At 38.2% G+C, this 24,588-nt stretch overlaps 1 protein-coding gene across 4 annotated transcripts in view; it reads left to right on the forward strand.

Annotated features, from left to right (window-relative positions):
• Positions 1–24,588, forward strand: part of LOC136873850 (angiopoietin-1 receptor) — a 540,166-nt gene that overhangs the window by 102,758 nt on the left and 412,820 nt on the right. For all 4 annotated transcript variants that reach the window (XM_067147131.2, XM_067147132.2, XM_067147134.2 and 1 more), the window contains one exon: positions 19,538–19,678. In XM_067147131.2, the coding sequence (XP_067003232.2) occupies positions 19,538–19,678 (141 nt within the window). The remainder of the gene's footprint in view (positions 1–19,537; positions 19,679–24,588) is intronic.

A 24,588-nucleotide genomic window follows, 5' to 3' on the forward strand; every position in this document is an offset into this window, starting at 1 on the left:
TGTTTTCGAGGCTTCCCCTTTTCTTATTTCACAAAATATGTAGATTGTAAGTTAATATATTTACCTTGGGCTTTGCCTCTGGTAGTTCTGTATCACTTGAGGTACGCTAGATTTTGGAGAACCTGTTCATTTCACTGTAAATTGCATTGTACGACTGCATTGGTAACTAGATGTATAGTTGATTTGAAATTTGAATTTATACTGCTACAAAGGTATTACCAAAGAACCTCTAAGTTATGTATATCACAGAACTTATAGTTCGTAAGTCGGGATTGCATTTGGAATGTATTTGTAATATTCTTTTGTAAATAATATTTTTCAAATCTAAGGATCACGGCGATTTATTTCGGAATCCGCAATCTAAGCCATGTCCATGCCTCTGGGAGGTTCCCAGCCCTTTCCACCTTCCCGTTTGTTGTCCAGTAGTTGGCCGTACTGATATTTACGTACATGTTGTTGTTGGAGATCCGCGTAATACCAGCTAATGTTTTTCTGAGTGTGTAGGGTTCTCTGATATTGTGTAGTTGCTCTTACCTTCCCCCTTACTGTGCTTGCGCCTTGTTTTGTGTAACCACTGTAGTTAAGGTTACATATTACATTTTCAAGATTAAATTAACTCCCTCCATTAGCCCAAAAGAAGGTTGAAGAACATTCTCCCTACCTCCACACCTGTAGATGAAGTGAACGGAGCAAGCCACTACTTTCGGTCAGACATATTTATTTATTTTATTTATTTTGTCAGGATTTGTATTTTTTTATCTCTGTTTGTACATCAATTAATACTATTATCGTGGACATAGAAACAACTGTACTTTTATTTATGTTTTTACTATACAGCTACAGATTTATTTTTATAAAGTTAATACAAAACTTAATTGCATGTGTTCCAAAGGTTGGTATTCTTTTCTGGAATATTCGTAAAAGTCAGAAATAATTTTACACTAATACCTTTTAAGAAGAACACAAAGAGACTTTTAAAGTTCAGTTTTGAACAGGCACAATGAATTTTTCAAAGATTTTCACACATAACTTTTGGTACGAGTAAACATGAAAAATTAACAGAAACTCAGTAATAAATCCAAAATCTCTGGCCAGGATTAAAAAGAAACCATTTACAAATCCACCTTCTCATTGGTCTCAATCTCTGGTTCAGGAATCTTTTTTATTTTCTAGTACTCTCATCATCTTGAAGCTCCTCAGGGAGTGGATCTCTTTTTCTTTCAGTGTGTGCAGAACTTCCGTTCTTAGCTTACGGCTAAGATATCCAGCCAGCAAACGGATCCTCATATAAGGACTAATCAATTTCTTGGCGAAATCTTTCAAGAACTGCCTTCTCACCTGATGCCTATCTTTATGGTTCCAATAGATAAGTAAAATTATAAATCCACCTTTTCAATACCAATATTAAACTAAACAAGTTATAACATTTACTTGGAACTAGTTTCGATTCTGTTGAGCGTCATCTTCAGCCAAATATGAGAACAGGCAATCATACATAAACATATCATCATTATATCAATGCACATATAAACATCTTAATATGGGACTTATGATGCCCCTCTGGAGAAAACTTCAAATATTCACAATTTCAAATTCTTGAATTCACTATTGGAACGACACTTAACACAACATAATTCTTTTCACTCAAGTTAGAACTTTGAAAGTATTGAGTTTGTCTTAGAACCGTAAGATTCTCAAATAAATAAAAGTCTTGTCATAAATAAAAAGTTATACAAAGTTCGAACTACATATAGAGGTTTCTCTGTAAATATGACAGTCCCAGTTAGAATGACACTTTAACATAACATAATTATTTAACTCAAGATGGAATCTTGAAAGTCCTGAGTTCTACTTAGAGTAGAAAGATTCACAATTTAAATAAAAGGTCTTGTCACAATTGATCAGAAGTACAAAGGATTAAACATGTATAAATTTCCTTTATAAATATTAAAATTATTCTTGAAAAACAAACTGAGAACAGTCCCATATTAAGAGTGTTTATATGTGCATTGATATAATGATGATATGTTTATTTACGATTGCCTGTTCTCATATTTGGCTGAAGATGACACTCACCAGCATCGAAACTAGTTCCAAGTAAATGTTATAACTTGTTTAGTTTAATATTGGTATTGAAAAGGTAGATTTTTTAATTTTACTTATCTATTATTCTCAGTTCAATACGGACTTAAAAATGAAGTTCTTAAATTTTATGGTTCTAGGCATAAACAACTAGTGCATTGATAGCTGTCACATCCATAAGGTAAGAAAATCTAGTAAGGGGCTACCTATTTGTTTTTCTACCTACAGAGTATGTTCCCGATATTTCATCGACTACGTCAACCTCACCTTTCATTAAATTGTAGAACGTAGTGATCAATGGTTTCTTTGCATCACCTGTGCTAGGTTCAATAGGTATATTGTGGTGCATTATTGAAAGTAAGATGACAACCTGTCCTTTCTTTGGTATGTAGGATGCCAGGGTTGTAAGGTTCTTGCCAAATCCAAAAATGGAAGAATGTACTTCATATCCTGTACTTTTCACAAAGCAATCAGGAAGCTGTGTCTTTTTTTCTTTTTTAATGGTACCAACAGTTGTTAGGTTATACGGCAGCAACATGTTCTGAGGTAGCAGAGCGTTTGTGAACCAGTTGTCATGGGTGACATAACGTCCATTTCCTGAAATAGGTACTACAAACCTCATTACAACTTCAGCAGGAGTTTGTGTGGATTTGATGGTACTGACCTTGTGGTTGTTTTCCCAAGTACACCTCCATGTTCAGGTCGTAGAAAGTGCAAGCGTCAACAATGGAAAACACATTTTTGCCATATTTTGCATGTATTGTCAGAAGGGACACCTACCACAAAATCCCCACAGCATTTCATCTTTTGTGGTATATTCTGCTATATTGAAGTTTGCTTGACACTTCTCTACTATATATTCAAAAACCTTGCACAGTGGAGCAAGTTTATCACCAGCAATTCTAATGAGACAATCCTTTTTATTGTCAAAGCGAAGAGCTCTGAGAAGAAATTGGAAGTGCTGCTGAGACATTACAGAATGAAAAATAGGTACTCCAGTCCCATCATCACTCCACATTCTGTTTGTGTTCAAGTGTGATGATTTCAATACTCCTGCATAAAACAGAAGTCCTAGTAATGCCTTTATGTCCTGCAGATTTGTGTTCTTTTGAGTCTCTTCCACATTCATAATTCTCTTATATTGGTATAATCAACGATCTTCTGTATAATACCATCTGTGAAGAAACACTACCATGCTTTCATTGGTGTGTTAGCCTCTCTTGCTGCTCCTTTGCAGGCTGGAAAGATGAATCACAATACTCCAACGTCTTGTATGGACTGATTGTATAGGTTCAGACAATTTCCATTTAGTGCCGTCTTTATCAGTGCAGTTGCCTCTATAAAGCAATGGGATGTCACAATCCGAAGTAGAGTTGTTTTCTAAATGTTCATCCTTAGTAGCTACTTCATCATCACTATCATCACTTTGTTCTCTATCGGTGTTCCAGATTTGGTCGTCTTGTATCTCTTCTTGTGGTTCAACATCAATCTGTACATCACTTTCATCACCACCCAGATCATTGTCTGTTTCTGCTGAGAATGATTTATTTAGCACAGAATAAATAGTCTCTTTCTCTCTCATCCATTTCACTGAAATACTCTAATGTAAATTTTAAATCAGAATTTTTATATGAACACAAAAGGTCTCAGTGGGTCGTGATGACCTGCATACACCATTTCTTGAGAAATGCAGTGCTCGAACTGAATGTCACCTTCTGTGCTGTATGGAGGGGATAAACTTAGGAAGGTACTGGGTGGGCGGTAGCTTTGTCACCATTGGAGGTGGGGGAGTGAATGGAAATGTAAGCCTATGGGTCACGATAACCCACAACGACCATTCTCAGCTGGATGTCTGGAAACTCAGTTTAATATAACTTAAGAGCTCTTCAGTCTGTCGAGCACACCGCAGTCCACTGGAAGTGCGGCACAGCTCCTTCCCTCTATATAGGGTTGGCGTCAGGAAGGGCATCCAGCTGTTAAACAGGTCCAAATCCACATGTGCGATGCAGTTTGCATCCCGGAGCCCACAAGTTAATTATTAATATTATACTACAAGATACCTGTAAAAAACATTATTAAACATGGGATAATAATACACACTATTAAACAAAGAATGACATAGTGAAAGGGTTAAACAAGGGACAAAAATATTTCTTAATATTTGAGTGTGACTTGATAGAATTTATATCTATTAACTTGACCATAATGGCCACAAATTGTCCATATTGAGTTAATTATTACAGTTAATTCTGTCCAGATTCTGCCTTGTCAAAACAATTCACAATTTCTCTTCTTCTTCTTCTTCTTCTTCTTCTTCTTCTTCTTCTTCTTTTCTTTCTCTGCTGCATGTTGAATTGTATTGACAAGGCAGAACGTGGACACAATTAACAGTAATTGATAGAATCTGATTATGTTATGATGATAGTGAGGATGAAGATCAGGTGCCTGAACCACCAAGCAGAAAACTAAATTGGAAAAAGAAGAACCTGAATCCAAAGAAACATAAGTTCAACGCAGCTAATTTCGGACTGAAAAGTTTAATGGACAATGCTGCATGTTAAGTTTCATGACTCTTCTCTGTGAGGAGACTGATAGATACTTTTCTCAGAAGGTGGCTGCAGGCGGAGGGTCCAGAAAAAATGAGGAGTCTGAGTGGAAGTGATATTTACATTTTTATTGCCACAATGTTTATTATGATAAGAGTTAAAAAAACTGAGCATGTCGGAATATTGGACTGAGAACACAAGTCTTCAAACACCTATTTTTTCTAGGTTGTGCATCGATGAAAGTCTTCTTCTGTTTTATATAAGGGCAGACTTGTCACCATCATCGGGACAATTACGCCTACACATACTGATAATAAATAGAAAAATAATAATAATAAATATAATAATAATAATAATGATGATACAGAAATAATAATAATAAAAATAATAAATATTGACATAAAATGTGAAGAAAGAAATAGTAAAATGATGCAGTGGCGGTGAATTCACATCAGAGCATGGAAACGTGATGGATTACTATCAATACACAAAATTAAATCATATACAAGGCAACACTTACAGGCCTAAAAATGACAACTAAGAAGGATTATGGAAGGTGCCTGAACCCTATGAGGTCCATGGGGAGGAATGACATTATGGGGGAGAAAAGATTTACAATCATCACCTCGAAACTCATCATATTAACATAATCAAAATCAGTATTACAAGAAACAAGGTCTTGACATGCCAACTGATCCTTATTTCACAAATGAAGGGTGTTTAAAAGTCTTTAACAAAATACAGTTCCACGACACGAAATCAAGACATATTTAAGTGATTTAGAGAAAACTTGACTTAACATAGAAAGGTGATGCTACCTTACAATGTATAGTTTAAAACGAAAGTAAGTGAAAGAACTGAAATTACGGCAACGGAACCTAGGGCAAACTCGGACACGTTAAATTTAAAACTTTGAAAATGGTATTAAGCAAGGAAATACCGAAATACCAAAGGAATTAAATTAAATCAAATCAAATCAGAAAACATTGAGAATAACATGAAAATAGCACTTACCATGGAAAGGCAGGAGTTCCCAAGGGGCGGTCAGATGGAATAGACGCCAAGCACACGCATCATTTTCCCAAAGCCGGCAGAAGACCGGAAGTGGGCCGATCACAATAGGGATGTAGGCAGAGAGAGTTTGCGCCAGATAGCGCTCGTGTAGTACTCGGTAAGTGCAAGGCGATCGTCTTATGTTTCTTCCAGTCAGCTGCGAGTAGTGTATAGAATGTGACCGAGTTTTCTGAGCTAAAGCCGATTGTATCTTCTCTAATTTTACTCCAAGACTATATTAATTAATTGTATAGGTATATCCCCTAGTATATTACGGATGATTTTCAGCATTTAAGCATTAAACGCTGCTAAATGAGCTACGGACTAGCGATCCTAAAACTAGCGGGAGGAAGGAAGAATTAGTACAGCAGTAATTAGAAAATTCTAACACACTTTATTATCCAAATAATGAATAGGAGTCAGTATGCCTTTTCCTAAATATTACAATTACTTGAGTATTGTACCTTGATAAATATATAAATATACCTCCACAAGACTTAAATCATAAATAGAGATTTAAATACGCACATGCTCCCCTCGCTTATAGACTTCGATTCATGTATTTTTTTAAGGTTGGTGGCTTACATGAGACTGCAGACACAGCCTTGTCCACCACCAAAGGTACGTGAATTTCTTGAGTTTCCCAGTGCCGGTTCCTTTGAAGATTTGACCATCAGTCATAAGGTGAAGATCACTATCACAAATTTGCATTTGATGGATTATTTCGTATTTAGAAAATCGGAAATAGATGGAGCACCTGTTTCCAACTACAAATCATTGTGTTATGCTGAATACATACTTTTCAGTGAAAAGTTTGTTTTGTTTATAAAAGGTTAATTTCAATCGGGTGAAATTCTAAAATGCAGTGCTGTGAAATCCGAGTACACAAAACATATGACCTATAATGTGAAGCTTATTTTAGGAGTACCTGGTGATATTGTAGGAGGGGAATGTGAATGTTTTGCTGGAGCAGGCCCCAAGGGATGTTGTAAGCATATTGCTGCTGTAAGCTATGCATTAGAGCACTTCCCTAAGACTGGTATTAACTTACATTCAGTGTTCAGAAACATGCAGCCAAAATTTATAAACTTTTCAGCATCCCACTACCAAATGGTTGAGGCCAGTTAGCCGTATGAAAGTGGAATGTTTGCCCTTGGAACAAGTTTTGCTATTTATAATCTCAGTTGCATCAGTGATAACTCTAGTCAAGGGGTATTTCTGTCTAAAGGCAAGGGGGCTGTTTTCAAGGACATTTTATCTACCAGGCCAAATGTTCAACTCTGTAAATTGGCGGTACATGAAATTAATCCAAACATTAATTATTCCCCCAACAGTAGTTTTATGGATTCTGAAGTTAAGGCCTAGTTCCTTGTCAGATTTGTTGGTCCGTAGCTTCCTAACTGTCAAGAAGAAACACAGTCTGGGTTCAAGAGGGAATATCTGTTAATTGTATCTGTTTTCTCCAAGAACAGAAAACACCAAATTACAATGTTGGACGTCTACAAACCCTGTATAAAGCAATATTGCATCAGGATTATGCATTGTTTGCTCAACAACCAAATTATCTATAGTATTTGTTTGAGTACTGATGTCTTTCAAATGGGAGTCATGAATGTTACATTCACTTCTTCGGGTATATTCACGATTTCTTCCCGTACATAAAAGGAGGTGATTTCTGCATATTCCGATATTGTAGGCTTATCATGGTAATCCGGCAATTTTCTGGTGTATGGCCTCTTCCTTGTTTTTGTTGTGTTCGTGGTCCACAGAAAAAGCGATGGAACAGCGCCCGGTTTTAATCTTGCTCTCTCGCCTTTAAATACAAACGCATAAATTTGGTGGTTGTTATCGAAATGTCTAATCAGTTTATAGGTAGAAAATAGGAATTATTTCCCTTCGTAAATAGCACTTACCCAACAGTGTTTTCGTGAATTTACTGGGTTGAAAATAATGGGAACACACTTTAATGTTTTCGGTCAGATTCGACTCATGGTGAAACGAAAATGGGCTTCCCTAATTTTTGCAAAGAGGAACACTGCAATAGCTCGGCATAGTCACAAAAATAACAATTTAAACAACTTAAATTCATGGATTTTTAGCGGCATGAGTACACAGGAGACAAATGAAGAGCGCATTGCACTTACCCAGTACCACAGCAGTGCGCTGTGTTGATGCTAGTTCTATACATCCCTATTAACCAATAAGAAACAATTTCCACTAGATTCTAGTTTGCCAATACAATTGCATGTCCATATATGGTCATTTCCTGACCTACTGACGCGTGAGAAATTACATCACCTGTTTCAACATCGGTAACCGCGCGTGCGGTACAGGAAGCTTCAAAATAAAGCACCTTACAACATTTTACATCAGATTACAATTTTGACATACAGAATTACATAAAACTTACATACAAACAAAAAAATCACTGTTTGCATCTTGCAATGTTCATACTGTTCAATATATTATCTTGCTTATTTCCTAAGAAAACATTATTACACACATATTTAAATGAATATTTCTTGCCGTTACATAAAATAATTCCAGCAGAGTCCAGAGTTCTTATTTCTTCATTTCGCACAATACAAAATATTACAAACAAAAAAGTAATTCTTCAGACACATTAAATAAAACTTTTAAATTTATATTTCCCATAGTTGTAGTTCTCCGTCCCACCACATATTACAGACTGAAAATGAAGCAATATATTCCCACGAAAAGAAGCCGCTTTGGAATCAAGATATTTGTTATTTGTGACGTCCTAACAAATTATATATTAGATTTCATTGTTTATTGTGGCTCAGCTACTGACATAAAGAAACATGATATGGAATCTCAGACGACACTGTTGCTACATTGATGGAGCCACATTTGCATAAATCAAATCAATGGGACCTGTGGATAGAAGTGACATGGTAATGAAGATGGTGGGAAGTATAAGAAAATCTTGTAAGTGGTACCACCAGCTGTTTGTTCATATAATAGATATGACACTTTTCAGCACCTATTGCCTCTACAACAGATTTGCAAAGAAAATAAATTATGCCAAGTTTCAAATGGGAATCATTCAGGAAATACTTGAAAAATACAGTGTTGAAAAAAGATGATCCGGTGGAGGAAAGAGATCTGACCTTCCCTCGAGATTGACAGCAGGACTTAATCTTCCTGACGAGTGAAGTATGTAAAGAACTTGTATTGTCTGCAAAGTGCAGAAGAAGAGGAAGCAGACAAAAATGTGTTGTAACGAATGCAATGTAACATTATGCACCTTTCCCTGCCTCAAAACTTACCCTACGCAGAAGAACTTCTAAAAGCAATTGAAAAATGAAATGGCGTATGGCTTTTAGTGCTGGTAGTGTCCAAGGACATGTTTGACTCGCCAGGTCTTTTGATTTAATGACGTAGGCGACCTGCGTGTCATGATGATGATGATGAAATGATGATGAAGACGACACATACACCCAGCCCTAGTGCCAGCGAAATTAACCAATGATGGTTAAAATTCCCGACCCTACTGGGAATCGAACCCGGGACCCCTGTAGCCAGCACGCTAACCATTTAGCCATGGAGCCGGACAAAGCAATTGTTAACTTATGACATGCAAATTAATGTAAGTAAACAATTTGTAATCTGAAATTAATGTTTGTGTAAAATTATAATATGCAAGTAATAAAACTGAAATACAGGTAACTAAAGATAGAATTTACAATAAAAACAACACAGGTTTCTAACTCCACCAGAACTTCTAAAATTAATTATTAAACGATGTACTGTATAATATTAATGTCGGTAAAAAACTGTATTTTAAACTTAATGTTTATGTATAAATATAATATGTAATTAATAAAAATGAAATAAAGGGAACTAAAGATAAAATTTACAATAATAAACAAAACAAGCTTTCAACTCCGCCTGTGCTGTGTCCGAAGCCACGGTCTAAAAGGAGGATGGGAAGCTTTGACTGAATGAAAAGTGCTAAAAATATAGTCATAAGCATTTGACCGAATACACATTAAAAATAAAATACATTTAATCTCTTCCTGTTCTCTCCTCACGTCGCGAGCCATATGCGGATGGGAGAGTGGAGCAAGACAAGTATCCCGTACAGCGAGTTCGGTGAGCCAACCGCTGCTCGCGTCCAGAGAGTCCCGCCACAGTACTCGCTACACCAGAGTGAAAGGGTAAATAAGTTTTTGCTGGGACGAGTGGCTCAGGTGGTTTAGGCGCTGACCTTCTGAGCCCAACTTGGCAGGCTCGATCCTGGCTCAGTCCAGTAGTATTTGAAGGTGCTCAAATAAGTCAGCCTCATTAAAGAACTTCTGCGACTAAATTCTGAGTCCTCGGCACCTTCGTAAACCGTAAAAGTAGTTAGTGGAACGTAAAAACAATAACATTAAAAATAATGCTTTTTACAGGTATGTTGTAGTATAATATTTACATTTAACCTGTGTGTTCGACAGACCATAGCCCGCTATGATGTCCTTTAAGCCTCCGCAATGCACCTGCTCATTTGTTATATGTAGTAGTTGCAAATTTTAATAAGAAGAGATGGATGTAAAATATGTGGTAATACGAATGCCTACTTGGACTCAGGCATGGTATAGTAGGCTCTTGCGAATTTAAATAGTTTCAGTGAGCAACAGTGTCACAGCATGTATTACAGTATGTTATGGAGGTTTCTGACCATCATGGGGTTAATCTTCTCAAATTCGGTATCTTCTTCTTCTTACTTTTTCTTTTTATACCACTTTTCCCACACCTGTGGGGTCGCGGGTGCAACCTGCATAGCATGTGGATTTGGCCCGGCTTTACGGCCGGATGCCCTTCCTGACGCCAACCCTATATGGAGGGATGTAATCACTATTGCATGTTACTGTAGTGGTTGGTAGTATGGTGTGATGTCTGAATATAAAGAGGAGATTGTTGGGACATACATAAGACCCAGTCCCTGAGCGATAAGATTTAATCAGAAGCGATTAAAATCCCCGACCCAGCGGGGAATCAAACCTGAGATCCTCTGAACCGAAGGGCAGTACGCTGACCATTCAGCCAATGAGTCAGACCTGAAATTCAGTATCTCATCCAATCAAAAAAATTTGGAAATTTCTTTAAACTATTCTGAAAGCATTCTTCGAAATATTCATCTTAGCTGATTCCTCATGTTTTCTTAAAATGTCTGTGGGCTTGTTATTGAGCAGCCACAGCTTTTACCTTAGGGCACTGTTTTCCTTTTCTAATTTCTGTGCCAGGATGAGTGGCTCAGATGGTTAAGGCCACTCATCCTGGCACAGAAATTAGAAAAGGAAAAATTACAGGGAAATATAGATTTAAAACAAAGAAACTCTCAAATATTGACAATTCTGTTTCTCGAAGACACGTCCACCACAGTAAATCTCATTTAATATATTGGCACGCGCTTCCAGGAAGGCTCGGTTATCATAGCTGCTAGTGACACAAAACAGAACAACTTCATTTGCTAGCTCCCATAGGATCTGGTGAACTGCCGAGGCTTAAAGGACATGTGGCAAGCTATGGACAGACTGAAGAGCTTTTAAGTTACCTTTAAGTGGGTCAATGGTGGGAAGTATGCCTGACTGCCTTTAGAAGAAGAAGAAGAAGAAGAAGAAGACGAAGAAGAAGAAGAAGAAGAAGAAGAAGAAGAAGAAGAAGAAGAAGAAGAAGCAGAAGAAGCAGCTCAAGCTCATTGCCACACTCCTGAATAAGTCCTAGATTTTCCACGGTCGTACCTAGACTTGGAGTTATGTAACCGTGATCGGGACAATTACGGTTACACATAATAATATAATAAACATAATAATAATAATGATAATAATGCGAAATAATAATATAAGAATAGTAATAATAAAGTAATACCAGTAGTAAATAATATAATAATAATATGACTAAGGAAATTGTAAATAACGCAGTGGCGGAGTATTGACATCAGAAAATGGAAATGTAATGAGTATCTTATCGATATGCAAAATTAAACCAAATACAGGGAATACTTACAGGCCTAAAAATGACGACTAAGAAAGGATAGTAGAACGTGCGGGAAGCCCTTATGAGGTCAATGGGAATGTATGACGTTATGGGAGAGCAAAGACTTACAATAATACACCCAACAGACAAATAATTATTGAGAAAATGAACATACAATAATAAATGAACAAATAAATGAACTGCGGATTAATTGATACTTGAGATACAAAACTAAAGATCTGTAAGTGAAACAATTAAGGTCTTTGATCACGAACAAGTTTGACATAGAGATTCAGAATTTACAAAGTGAAGGGAGGCAACCTCGAACGGAACAAAATTAATTATACAATTCAGGAAAGTGTTACCGTTACTTCAATTACAACTAGAGTTAGAAAAGAAGGTCTGCCTCATAAAACAACGTTGCGGACTAGCATAAATGCTAAGTCATATAAATGCTCTATTTTGGAAAATGTGGAAAACTAGAGGAAACTCTGGCACACGAGATGAACTTCTACATAATTACTGAATTTACTTTAAGTGGGAATAAGAATGCATTGAAATAGCATAAGGCAAAAATGCACTTACCTTTGGCGGCTGACGACCCATTGCGGGACGGGCACTAAACACGCCCGCCCGCTGTAGTGATCCAAATTCAAAGACGCGGACAAAGTGACTCGCACACACTAGGAGCCACAAACAGGAAATAGAGTGATTACAAGTGACCAGTAGCAACACTCCAGTTTGCCACATTCACCAATTAAAAATTATAATATACTGGCCAATAAAAACACTTCTACTTTTGACCAATGACAATGATATTCTAGAATTATGCTTTCTGCAGAATTTGCTTCTTCGCGGATATTACAAAACGATGGGAAGGGCCACTTACACGTGGCACACCCTGCCTCACAAGTCATGTATAAAAATTCCAAATCCCTTTCTATAATTTACAGAAAAATACAATTTAAATCAGGAAATGTAACAGAACATAAATCTTCTTCATAGTCCATTTCTTCATATGCCTAAATATGTAATAATTTTTAAATAAGAAAGCTTCATACAATAATTTACTTTACATAAACACTTCAGTTCTTTAAATGTTTTTGTTTATCCAAAATGATGACAAGATAAATTTTACATAACATTACATACATAATAAGGACTTCTGTTGCTTCACTGATTTCTGCTCACCAACGGCCACATACTCCCCCCTCTTAAACTCGAGCAATGCTCGAAACAAATACTTTTTAACTTTTCGTTAGGGGGTTGTGACCCCACATCCTATCCGACACTTGACACTTCGTTCACTTCAGGAATGTCCATACAGGTCGAAGAGACACTAGGCGACCACCAGTGTTGCTGACTAATAAAGGCACAGACCGCGGCCGATGCTCACGACCTCCACACACGTTCAGTCCCACTGAGGTCACCAGCGAAGTTTCCTTTCAGCTCACTCAAACAGTGAACTGACTTATAACAGGTGGGTATGTTGTGCTGTATTGCTAACTGCCAGTCGTAAGAACACCAGCCCACTCCATCGTCGGGTCTTAGTGGTCAACAGGCATATAATAGGCACCATCACTTGAAGAAGGACCATGGTATCGCAGCTACTGTAACAGAAACCAATCGGCAGCAGAAAACAGAAGACATCGGAAACGCCATCGTCTGACCATCCAGAAGAGCTTTTAAAATTATGAAGGCTGAAGGGTGGATTTTGTATTTTTCTTCTTAACCTAACTAAATCATGAGCACCAAACTGGTGACTCCATGAGGCTCTTTATGGAAGTTTCCTCCCACAGTAGCACAGGAGCGTTACTCATGGGCCACAGTCGTGCTGCACCGCACTGTGCCTCACTGATCTTGGACAAAACAAGCCCATGACTTCATTACATGGGCTAAACTGTGCTGCGCTGTATCGTCTGTGAATGGCTGGCTGATAGGAATTGTGGTTTAGATCTGGTGCAACCACTGCTGTGCAGTCCAGTGCAGTGTGTTCTATCAGGCTGTGAATACATCTGGATGTTGATATAGATGTTGATTCCCATAGGGAATCTGGAATATTTGTCCTGAATGAGTAAATTTATAATACCAATATAAATGGTCCGTTACTGGGCATTATAAATTTTCCAGCTAACTCATTCCTGGTTGCCAGCGTTTTGCCCCCGTGTGCTAGGTTGGGCTCATCAGTTGGTACCTAGCACACTTACCAAGATGCTGGCTAGTGCATACCGTGGAGGCCACTGCGTAGGCTACTTGGAGCCACCGGCAGTGCCAGTGCACGCTATGAGAGACTTTGTCTTATTACTAAAAATTGATGCCTGCTTGGCGTGGCCACCAGATATTGATTCCCATAGGGAATCTGGAATATTTGTCCTGAATGAGTAAATTTATAATACCAATATAAATGGTCCATTATTGGACATTATAAATTTTCCAGCTGACTGACGAGCCCAACCTAGCACACGGGGGCAAAACGCTGGTGATTTGTCCATTGGATGAGGATATTAAGTGTTGAGCAGGCCCCTAGGTGTTATTCATCAGGAGTAGGCTATATGCTGGCATTGGGTTTTCCCTCTTCTTTCCTACTATGATATATCACATTATTCATTTCATCTTATTTACTCCTCTGATGAGGTTGACATCAGGAAGGGTAAAAACTCGCTACAAAGATTAATCTCACTTTATATCCAACCCTGTAGGTGGGACAAGGTTTGGATACACATACATTAGTGGTTGTAGTGATGTCAAATCCAGATATCTGAATTTTTCACTTAAGTGTATATCTGGATTCAGTTCCAAATCTCTCCGCAAGTAATAGCGGCAGAGTGAAACCATGTGTAGGTAGAGCTCCTAAAAACTGTATTTTAAGTGTGTACCGCAAATAATGGCAAACTACCTCACTCCTCGTCTTGCCTAGTACGCCTCATTTCGGTGCTGCCATAGGTTTTTGCGGTTTCCTTATAACCGCATAACCTTTGGTGGTGCTATTTGAGGATCCAACCAGCCTCTGGGCTGATGACCTAACAGACAGACAGACAGCAGAAAATAACACATTAACTGCTAACTATATCAAAACTAGGTGGGAAGTGTAAATATTGAAAAGTGATAAGTTAGTAACATGATATCTGTAAAAGGAAGTGAAGGAGCTACCTCCTAGTCACCATGGGCTTGTGTGGAAAATGTAAGAAGGAGGTAGGGAAGGAAGCCAAAGTACAGTGCAAAACATGTGAAAGCTGGTACCACGTGAAGTGCTTCAGTGTCGATGGAAGGAGTGATGAATTGTGTAGACACTGTAGCAAAGAAACATCTCCATCAATTACCCATGTGATCAAACTTATTAACAAGTTTCGGGAAGAAATGAAAGAGATGAAAAAGGTACACGACCAGAGGGAAATAGACCTCGGCAATTCATTAGAAGTGTGTCATACTAAACTTGACGATAATGCCAGCCTTCTGAAGAAACAGCAGGGTGATATATACCCAGGTAGTTCAATGTTTGGCCAAGACCGAACTTTAAACACTGGAGAATACCAATCTGCGTGCCAAATAAGGCTCTGGAGAACCGTGTTGTAGAAGGAGAACAATATTCCAGAAGGAACATCCTTGAAATACAGGATGTTCCTGAGTGCCCGAATGAAAATGTACTGGAAACTGTAAAGCAGATTGGGAGAGCTCTGGACGTGGAAGTTAAGGATGGGATAGTTGACGCTTGCCACTGACTTCCTAAACAACCCAGCCAAGAACATAGAGCAGGGATGTTCAACGTACGACCCGCGGGCCGGACTCGGTCCGCGAAGGCATTTTATGTGGCCCTGGCTGAATTTTTATAATCTTATGTTTTTCATAGATATGGGAAAAACTAGATAATAAAAACTTTATTGTAATTTAGGTGAAAAATCTCTGAATTATTTGCAGTTTTTTCTTGACATGATGAATCTTTGACTGGGCTATAGATAAGTTCCAAGATGCATAATTATTCCCGCCTTAAATGCAATTAAGCGTTAAACTTCATCCGTTCATTTCTTGGAATTACAGCTACAGACTTGTCTTGAGAGTGAAAGGCCTCCTGCATTCCATGGGAGATTAAATAGGTAGTTATCTTGGGACATCCACAGGAAATGGCCAGTTTATACCTCGAAAGTGCTTTGAGAGGCTCATTGTGGTTTACTACTTTACTGTGAACTAGTGTTCTTACAAAGTGCTGTTATTCAAAATAGTTTGAATTTATTTGTGAACAAAAATGTCCCTTTCCAAACATAGAAAAGTGGACAGTGAGTGCTGTGTTTTTAAAGAAAAGTGGACTACTGCCAACTATTTTTGTATTGAGAATAGTGGGGAAGTAATGTGTCTAATATGCAAGGAAAATATCTCAGTTTTTAAAGAATACAACATCAGGTAGCATTATTATTCGAAGCACAAACCTGTATATAATAAATACGATGAGGTATTACGGAAGGAAAAGATTTGAGATTTAATGAAAGGTCTCACCCTCAAAAGCTTATGTTCGTGAAACAGATGGAGGAAAATATAGCTGCAGTCCATGCTCTTTATAAAGCTGCACATTTATTAGCCATGAAAGGGAAACCATTTTCTGATGGGGAGTTTGTGAAGAACTGTATACTTTCTGTTATAGAAGAAATGTGTCCTGAAAAGAAACAACTGATAAACTTGGTCAGCTTATTGCAGAGTACAATGGTGAGAAGAACAGAAGAACTCGTGGCTAATTTGTGCTCACAACTATGCGAAAAATCTAAATCATTTGAGTGCTTTTCGTTGACTTGGGATGAAAGTAATGACATCCGTGATACAGCACAAATTTTAATTTTTATTCGTAGGATTGACAGAGCATGTGAAATAACTGAGGAGCTGGCACCTTTAAGAAGCATCCATGGAGTTACAACAGGCGAGAATTTGTTTCTCCAACTGAGTGAAACATTGAAGGATCTTGATTTAGGATGGGATGGATAGGCAGCTATAACAACAGATGGAACAAGGAATATGAGTGGTACAAAAACTGGATTGATTGGAAGAGTGAGAAATGAATTTACTAACAGAAATACTCTTAAATTACACTGCATTATTCATCAACAAGTGCTGTGTGGAAAAGTATTAAATTTAGTGATGAACACAGTGACATCCACGATTAATTATACTCGATCGCATGGACTCATCATTGGCAGTTCCAGTCATTTCTGGCTGAAATTGATTGTGATTATAGCGATGTAATTTATCATAGCGAGGTACGCTGGATTAGTTGTGGTAATATATTGAAATGCTTCTTTCATTTTCGTGAAGAAATGAGCACATTTATGAACATGAAACAGAAAGAAGTGACAGAATTTGGGGACAAAAACTGGTTGTGGGATTTAGCAGTACTCACAGATTTAACGCAACATTTAAATATTTTGAATAAGGTATTAAAAAGGAAAGGCGTGCTTTTAAATGAGGTGTATAGTTATGTGTTAGCATTCCAAAATAAATTTAAATTATTTCGACAGCAATTAGAGAAGGGCACGTTCCCACACTTTTGATGTACTGGGCTTCAAGAAGCGAACTCAAACAGTTCAGTGCCATATGATTGGTCTATTAAGTTGATTGGCCTACTGAAGAATGAGTTTGAAACCAGATTTAAAGTCCTTTCTGTGATTAACAGAGAAAATTAATTTGTTTGAAAATACATTTGTAGTTGATGTTGGTGATGCACCTGTGCAACTACAGATCGAATTAATTGAACTTCAGTATTGTTCCCAATTAAGGGATAACTTTTACAGGGTGCTTAAATTTCCGGCTTTCTTAAAATTTGCGAGAAAATTCTTGCGTGCATTTGCGAGTACTTACATTTGTGAATAAACATTTTCACAAATTAAGTTTATAAAATCAAAATTACGTTCCTGGATCAGCGATGAACACCTACATTCCATTCTGAGGGTGGCTGTGTCAAATCTATCTCCAGACATTTCAACACTGTCACTTCAAACGAAGGCCCAGGCCTCTCATTAATTGGTAAATTCCAAGTTACAGAGTATTGTTTACTCTTCTCAGTTTGTTTTGTATTGTGGTTCAGGTTATTGTTTATGTTGCCGAATAGCCGTGTGAGAGCTTGGTTGATTAATTGGTTGGTGACTGAAGAAGGGGGCATGTGAGTGTATGGATATATTTGTGTTAGGGAAGGTCGGGGGCTGGGGTGGGGAGAACAATGTGCCCCCTGGTACCTTTAGGAATCTGCCATTCGGCCCGCCCGCAAATTAAGTTGAGCACCCCTGACGTAGAGCGATAGTAGTAAAATTCGTGCGGTGCTTCGACAAGGAGAAACTCGTCGAACGTTGCCGGGTGAAGAGGAACCTCTCTACGAATCATATTGGACTCCCTGGAGACTCCATTGTGTACATGAACGAAAGCCTGGTTCAAGGGAAGAGAAAGCTTCTAGCTGCTGCCTGTCAGAAGAGGAAGGAGAAACAGTATGCTTTCCTGTGGATAAGAAATGGAACTATTAAAATGCAGAAAAGTCAGGGTTCACCAGTAGTGATTATTAATTGTACCGAGGACCTTGAAAAACTGTAGAGGGTGAGCTAGAATTGATAAATTAGACTTGTTTAATGAAAGTTTATTATCTATTAATGTAGACTTGTATATTAGGTGAAACCTGGCTTGATGATAGTATATATGACAGTGAGGTCTGTAGCACTGGATAGTGAGTGTACAGACAAGACAGAGGTAGCAGGAGGAGAGGGGGTTGGGTGCTCATAGCAGTGAAAGAAAGCATTTAAGGTCCTCAGGGCCGAAGGCTTTGCACGTAGGGCAGAAGCCTTGCTGTTAAAATTCGAACTACAGGGAAACTTTTTTTCTGTGCTGTATACCGCCTCTAATCTTGAGTCATACCAGGAAGTGATAGAGTGACTGGAAGATCATTATGAAATTTACAGTAATAATATGATCATAGCAGGCGACTTTAACATTCCCATGATAACAAGTACAGACCTCAGTCCTTATGATGGTTACAGTCAATGTCAGATGATAAAAAATGTCATGAACCTTTTCAAACTAACATCTCATAACACTGTGCAAAATTCCAATGGGGAAACCCTTGATTTAATTCTTACCAATTATATGTTAGATATTAGATGTTATATATTAGATGTTTCCAGGGACACATTCACTCTGTTACCGGAAGATAACCACCAACCTTCATAAAATTAAATTTACCACTAAAACGTGCTCAAGAGAATTTCAGGCTAAAATTGAAACAAGATTTAATTTTAGGAAAGCTAAATTTGAGAAGCTGTTCACGGAATTAAGGAACGCTGACTGGAATGAGCTATACAATAGCACGGAAATAAATTCAGCAGTAAATAATTCTTACAGTCAACTGTACATGGTATTGCGGAGAAACATTCCAGTGTCTAATTGACACAGGCTTAATAAATACCCCTTCTGGTTCACAAGATAAATTATTAGAGACTTAAAACAGAAAGATTTCCATGGGAAATGTAAGGGCATCTCCCAATACAGTGATATGAAATTTAAACATCTCGGAAGCAAAATTAAGGCAGATATTAAAGTAGCTTGTCGGAAATATGTAACGACTGTCAAAGACACCAGTACATATGATTGTAAAATAATTTGGTCTTATGTTAAAAGCAGGAAACATAATTTAGGAACTTTCAATAATATGTGGTACAATAATGAGGAGTTAAAGAGTGGTGAATAAGTTCTGGATGGGTTTGTTAGGTATTTCAGACTTGTGTGTCAATTTCATTTAATAAGTACTGTAAAGGTTTTTAGGTTTACTACCCCATTCTAAACTGGCAATTAAGTAAAAAATGAATGAATGAATGAATGAATAAATCTATCCATCCAATTTGTGGATGTTGCAGAACCTCAAGTTGGAGTAGCATTCCCACCCTTTATATCTTGGGCTGTTGGAAATGGTTGGGAAGTAGATGGATGGACTGTAACTTCCTTGGACAAGGATCCAGCTGTAGCACCCTTAGATGAAGGTTACATCATTAGTCAAGGTAAGTGTTACATTTCTAGTACTTACGAATAGGTACTGGAACATCTCTATTTTCCTCTTCAGTATTATGCCTAATTTAGAGTTCTTATTATTTTGGGAATTGATCATGTAAATCTGTTCTGTGGCTTAGTGAATTTTGGTTCATTAACTTGAAGTACCGGTAAACCAATTCGGATCTTATTAATACAGAAGATAGGTAATTAATGAATGTTAGTTACTAAGGCAGGAGGAGCACTACTACTCAGTTTCTACTTGTGGATATGATTGAAATTCAATTGCTGATGGTCAATTAACACATTCACTCCTGTAGATGCCGTAAGGTGTTTAAGAGCAGTCTATATGCAGGAGCGTATCTGAGTTAAGGCATTTAAGGTCGCGTGATGTAAACGTCGTTTTGAATTTAGCGCTAAATTCGTACAAAGTCGTAGTTCGTGTTGAAAACCATACATGGCATATAAATGAACAGTCTCTCACCCTGACCACTTGAACAGAGGGTACATTCCAATACTTTCTCTCTTTTTTCTTTGAATAAACACGGACCTAAGCCAGTCTTGGTATTCTTGTGAGTAGTGGCGTATACTGAGGGCTACCAAGGCTATCAGTGCAGCCCAAACCTCAATTGATCATGATGGAAGTCTAAAGCACATTATAATGTAAGCATATGAAAAATTGTTCTATTTACAAAACTTGAAATCAGTGAGAAAAAACATCACACATCTTTCTGAGAGCAAGGCATCGGAGACTGTTATTGTAGCCCAGACTCTCGCCCCTTTCCCCTCGACTCGCCACACGCGGCTTGCTGCTGGATATCGGTTAGGAGCGGGGACCGGTGGAGGATAGGTGTGCTAGCCTTCGGTCCGTCAGATCGCCACTGCTAACTATCAACCGTGCGTTACTCATCGTATGTACTTCCTCACCCGATACTTCTCACTGAATGAGATAGATAACAGAGTGCTGGTATTTAATTCCCGTTTATTTCTACATCCTTGTAGGAAGAGACTGCAGGACTGCTGTTAAAGGAGCAATATAGTTTTATTTTTATTGGTAGATCTGCTAAAATAAAATGCCATCTTTCAGGTTTAGTGTTTTCTTTTGTTGTTTGGAATCGAACCCGTGATCGTGGGTCGGACACCAGCACTGATTTCCCGAGGAAGCTAATTAACCAGTGAATGATGGGCACGACCGCTGTAAAATTCAACACTTTTATTTTTATTATTATTATTAATAATAATAATAATAATAATAATAATAATGGGGTACGGCATCTGTATAGGCTTGGTGTTGACCTAATGGGGATAAAATGAATGGTGAAGACGTCATAAACACCCAGTCTCCAAGCAAGGGGAATTAACAGTATGAGGGGGTTGATTCTGAAAACTGAACCGGGGCCATCGGACCAAAGGCAAACGTTCTATCCATTTAGCCTCAAAGCCGGACTTTCATTTTCTGAAGCTTAGGTTACCATCTCCACTGATCAGGTGTTGAGCATTGGCAGTAGTTTGTGAAGCAGCCTTCACAACACAGCAAGCTTCTCTGTTGGTTTTTGGCTGCAGCTCAAAAGGCTGGCTTGACGTTCACTAAACCAACCATCGAAAAGAGGTAACCTAAGTCTAGTGGTAGTCCATGTCTTAATCCCAGCATACGCCACTGCTTGTGAGGGTGTGTAGTGAAGTGAGTTATTGCAATAATAGTTAAATATTGGTTAATTAGTTGAGCATTTTATGAATATCTATGAAAAACAACTTTTTAACATAGAACAGCAATCCAGCATTTTAGGAACCTCTATTAAAAGGATCTCTTTAACGTAGTGCAACGAAAATCTTGAACATTACCTTATTTCTCATATGGTATGTACATATTTTGATTGTATGTACAGTTTTTTAAGATCATTGTGTCATTACATTGTTTATTTTATTTGATACATTTGTGTAATTTGCTTCATGGCTGATGATGACCTACTATTTAGGTCGAAACTAGTCCCTGAATGTTAATATAAACGTGCATCATTTATAATTTTACCGAGCTCGATAGCTGCAGTCGCTTAAGTGCGGCCAGTATCCAGTATTCGGGAGATGGTAGGTTCGAACCCCACTGTCGGCAGCCCTGAAGATGGTTTTCCGTGGTTTCCCATTTTCACACCAGGCAAATGCTGGGGCTGTACCTTAATTAAGGCCACGGCCGCTTCCTTCCCACTCCCAGCCCTTCCCTATCCCATCGTCGCCATAAGACCTATCTGTGTCGGTGCGACGTAAAGCAACTAGCAAAACAATAGCATTTATAATTTGTATTAGAAAGGTGGACATTAAATATAAAATATTTAACTACTGTATTATTGTAATTCGCAGTTCAATACGGACCAATAATCACGAAATTCTTATCTTTTGAAGTGAGTTATTGTGTCGCGATGAGATGATGAGTTGCAGACACAGTATACGAAGTGAGGAAATTGAAGTCATACTACTGAACGATGATTCTGGTGATGAACTCATACCTGATTTCAGTGATAGCGAAAGCAATTCCGATGATGATATACCAGACTCTGGGCAAAGTGATGTTCAGCACGTTCAAATAACCGATACACATCTGTCTTATGGCCTGCCTGCAATCAAGTTCACTGGCTGGGTAGGACTAAATGTTGACACCGAAAATAGCAACGTCCTTCATCAATTTATTTATAAATGAAGTTTTCCTTGAATATATATGCCATCAAACAAACCTTTACACGGAACAAGTTATTAGTGCAGCACCGCGTCCATTCACTAAATATTCTATTTTTCAGACGTGGAAACCGGTCGACATAAATGATGTGAAAAAGTGTTTAGGACTAATGTTTGTAAGTAGTATAATTCCAGATCTGAAAAAGTACTGGACAGAGGACACTATTTTCAGCTCACCGATTTTTTTGAAAACCATGGCACGAACCCGGTTCGAAAACATATTGGGCCGATTACAGAAGCTGTGTTTAGACAACGTCTACGGTTAAACAATGCCTAAATATGGCTGCCGCATTGCAGTGACATTATTTATCGCTTAGACACTGACTAAAACTGATGTTCAACCAGTCATGTTTAAACACTGCCGAGAGCAGTGTTTAACCTCAAATGAGAGGAGTGAATCACAATCAGAGGTTATGTACCATGAAACATGTAAATTGTGTTATCATGTTGAAACGATTTCTCGAAGAAAGGTTAGTCTGACGGCCTCTCTGTGGGTCTTCCCCTGCTAAATCGCAGCAATTCATTTGACATGTATGGGGAGATAGATCTTAAAATAAGGTTTCGCTTTTCAGGAGACTTGCTCCTTGAGACTGACAAAGGGACAGTCCGGTAACTGTCAACTGGAATTATAGGTCACTTCCACTATCAGAATTACTTGTCCCATCGTTAGAGGGCTGTCACGTACATCAACTGGGAGGTATTCACTTATATTTACTGCCAAGTAAACACACATAATAGTGAAAACTACAAAGTAGGTTGTATGCTGTTTTTATATAAAATATATATAATCGTATAAGTTTCCTGCAACTATCCGATAGGAAAAGGCAAGTGGTGGTGATGGTGGTGATTATTGTTTAAAGAGGAGGACTGGGGAAGAAGAGCCATGGCCATGATAATAGCCCTAATATTTGCCTGGTGTAAAAATAGGGAAACTACAGAAAACAATCTTCAGGGCTGCCGATGATGCGTTTCTAACCTACGATCTCCAGAATGCAAGCTACATCTATATGGCCCGTACAACACACACTGTTATAAATTATTATTGCTTCATCTTCCCTTCGTCGAAGCTACCGTATTTATGAGTAGATTACACTCACTGTAACAACGTCAAAGCTACACTTCCCTGTACGGTGGTGTGTCACTTTAGTGTCGATAATATTATGAGATTTAATTTCCACCGAGAGCAATACTCTTATCTGTGGGCAAGTCATGCTCATGCTTAGCCATATTTGAGTAAAGTGTAGGAAGACAAACGGCTGAGTGGCGTTCGGCGCGCCATCGGTGAATTTCATTGGTTGCGACAGGCGAAAGAGTTGCATGAAAGATACTTCTATCTCCATTTTCAAACCAATATTGAAACTTTAAGTGATGTCTAGTTAAACATCGGCTGAACATTGTTTATGCAATGGAAGATCGTGCTCCATTTAGATGTTTAGATAGACGTTGTCTAAGGCTTAAAACTGGTCATCGTTTCTGCAGTCGGCCCATTGTCATTCTTGCACTTTAGCGACAGCAGTCGTTATGAGGGGAATCCTGATAGGCTATACAATATTAGGCCAATTCTCAAAAGGCTCAGTGACTAGTTTTCAGTTGTGTACACTCCGGATCGGAAAATCACCCTTGACGAAGGAATGTTAGCTTGGAGGGGCCGCTTGCGTTTCTGAGTTTACAATCCAGGAAAAATTACCAAGTATGGGATTTTGGTAAGACTTGGTGTGCGAATCCCCTGCAGGCTACATATGTAAGTTGAAAATCTATGATGCAAGTGGCATGAACATCCGGGACACTATATTTGACTTATTAGATCCCTACCTTGGTCAGGGGTATACAGTGTACATGGACAAATTTTACAGTAGTGTAGGCTTAGCCAAGGAACTGTGGGAATGAGAAACGGCTGTATTTGGGACAATTAGGCAGAATAGGGGACTTTCTAAGGAATTCGTTGAAAGGCAGAAGAAGCTGAAAACAGGAGAAATGACTTTCAATAGGGACAATGAAGTATTGCTATGTCCATGGAAGGACAAAAAAAGTAATTACCATTCTGCAGAAATGGCTGAAGTACTGAACAGGTTTGGGAAAATAAAAATGAAACCTGTAAGCATTATTGATTATAATCAGTTTATGCACGGGGTGGGTACAGCCGACCAGTATTTGGCAGTGTATCAATTCATGTGAAAAGCAGTGAAGTGGCAGA

This window comes from Anabrus simplex, chromosome 5, assembly GCF_040414725.1.
Source record: "Anabrus simplex isolate iqAnaSimp1 chromosome 5, ASM4041472v1, whole genome shotgun sequence".
NCBI lineage: Eukaryota > Metazoa > Arthropoda > Insecta > Orthoptera > Tettigoniidae > Anabrus > Anabrus simplex.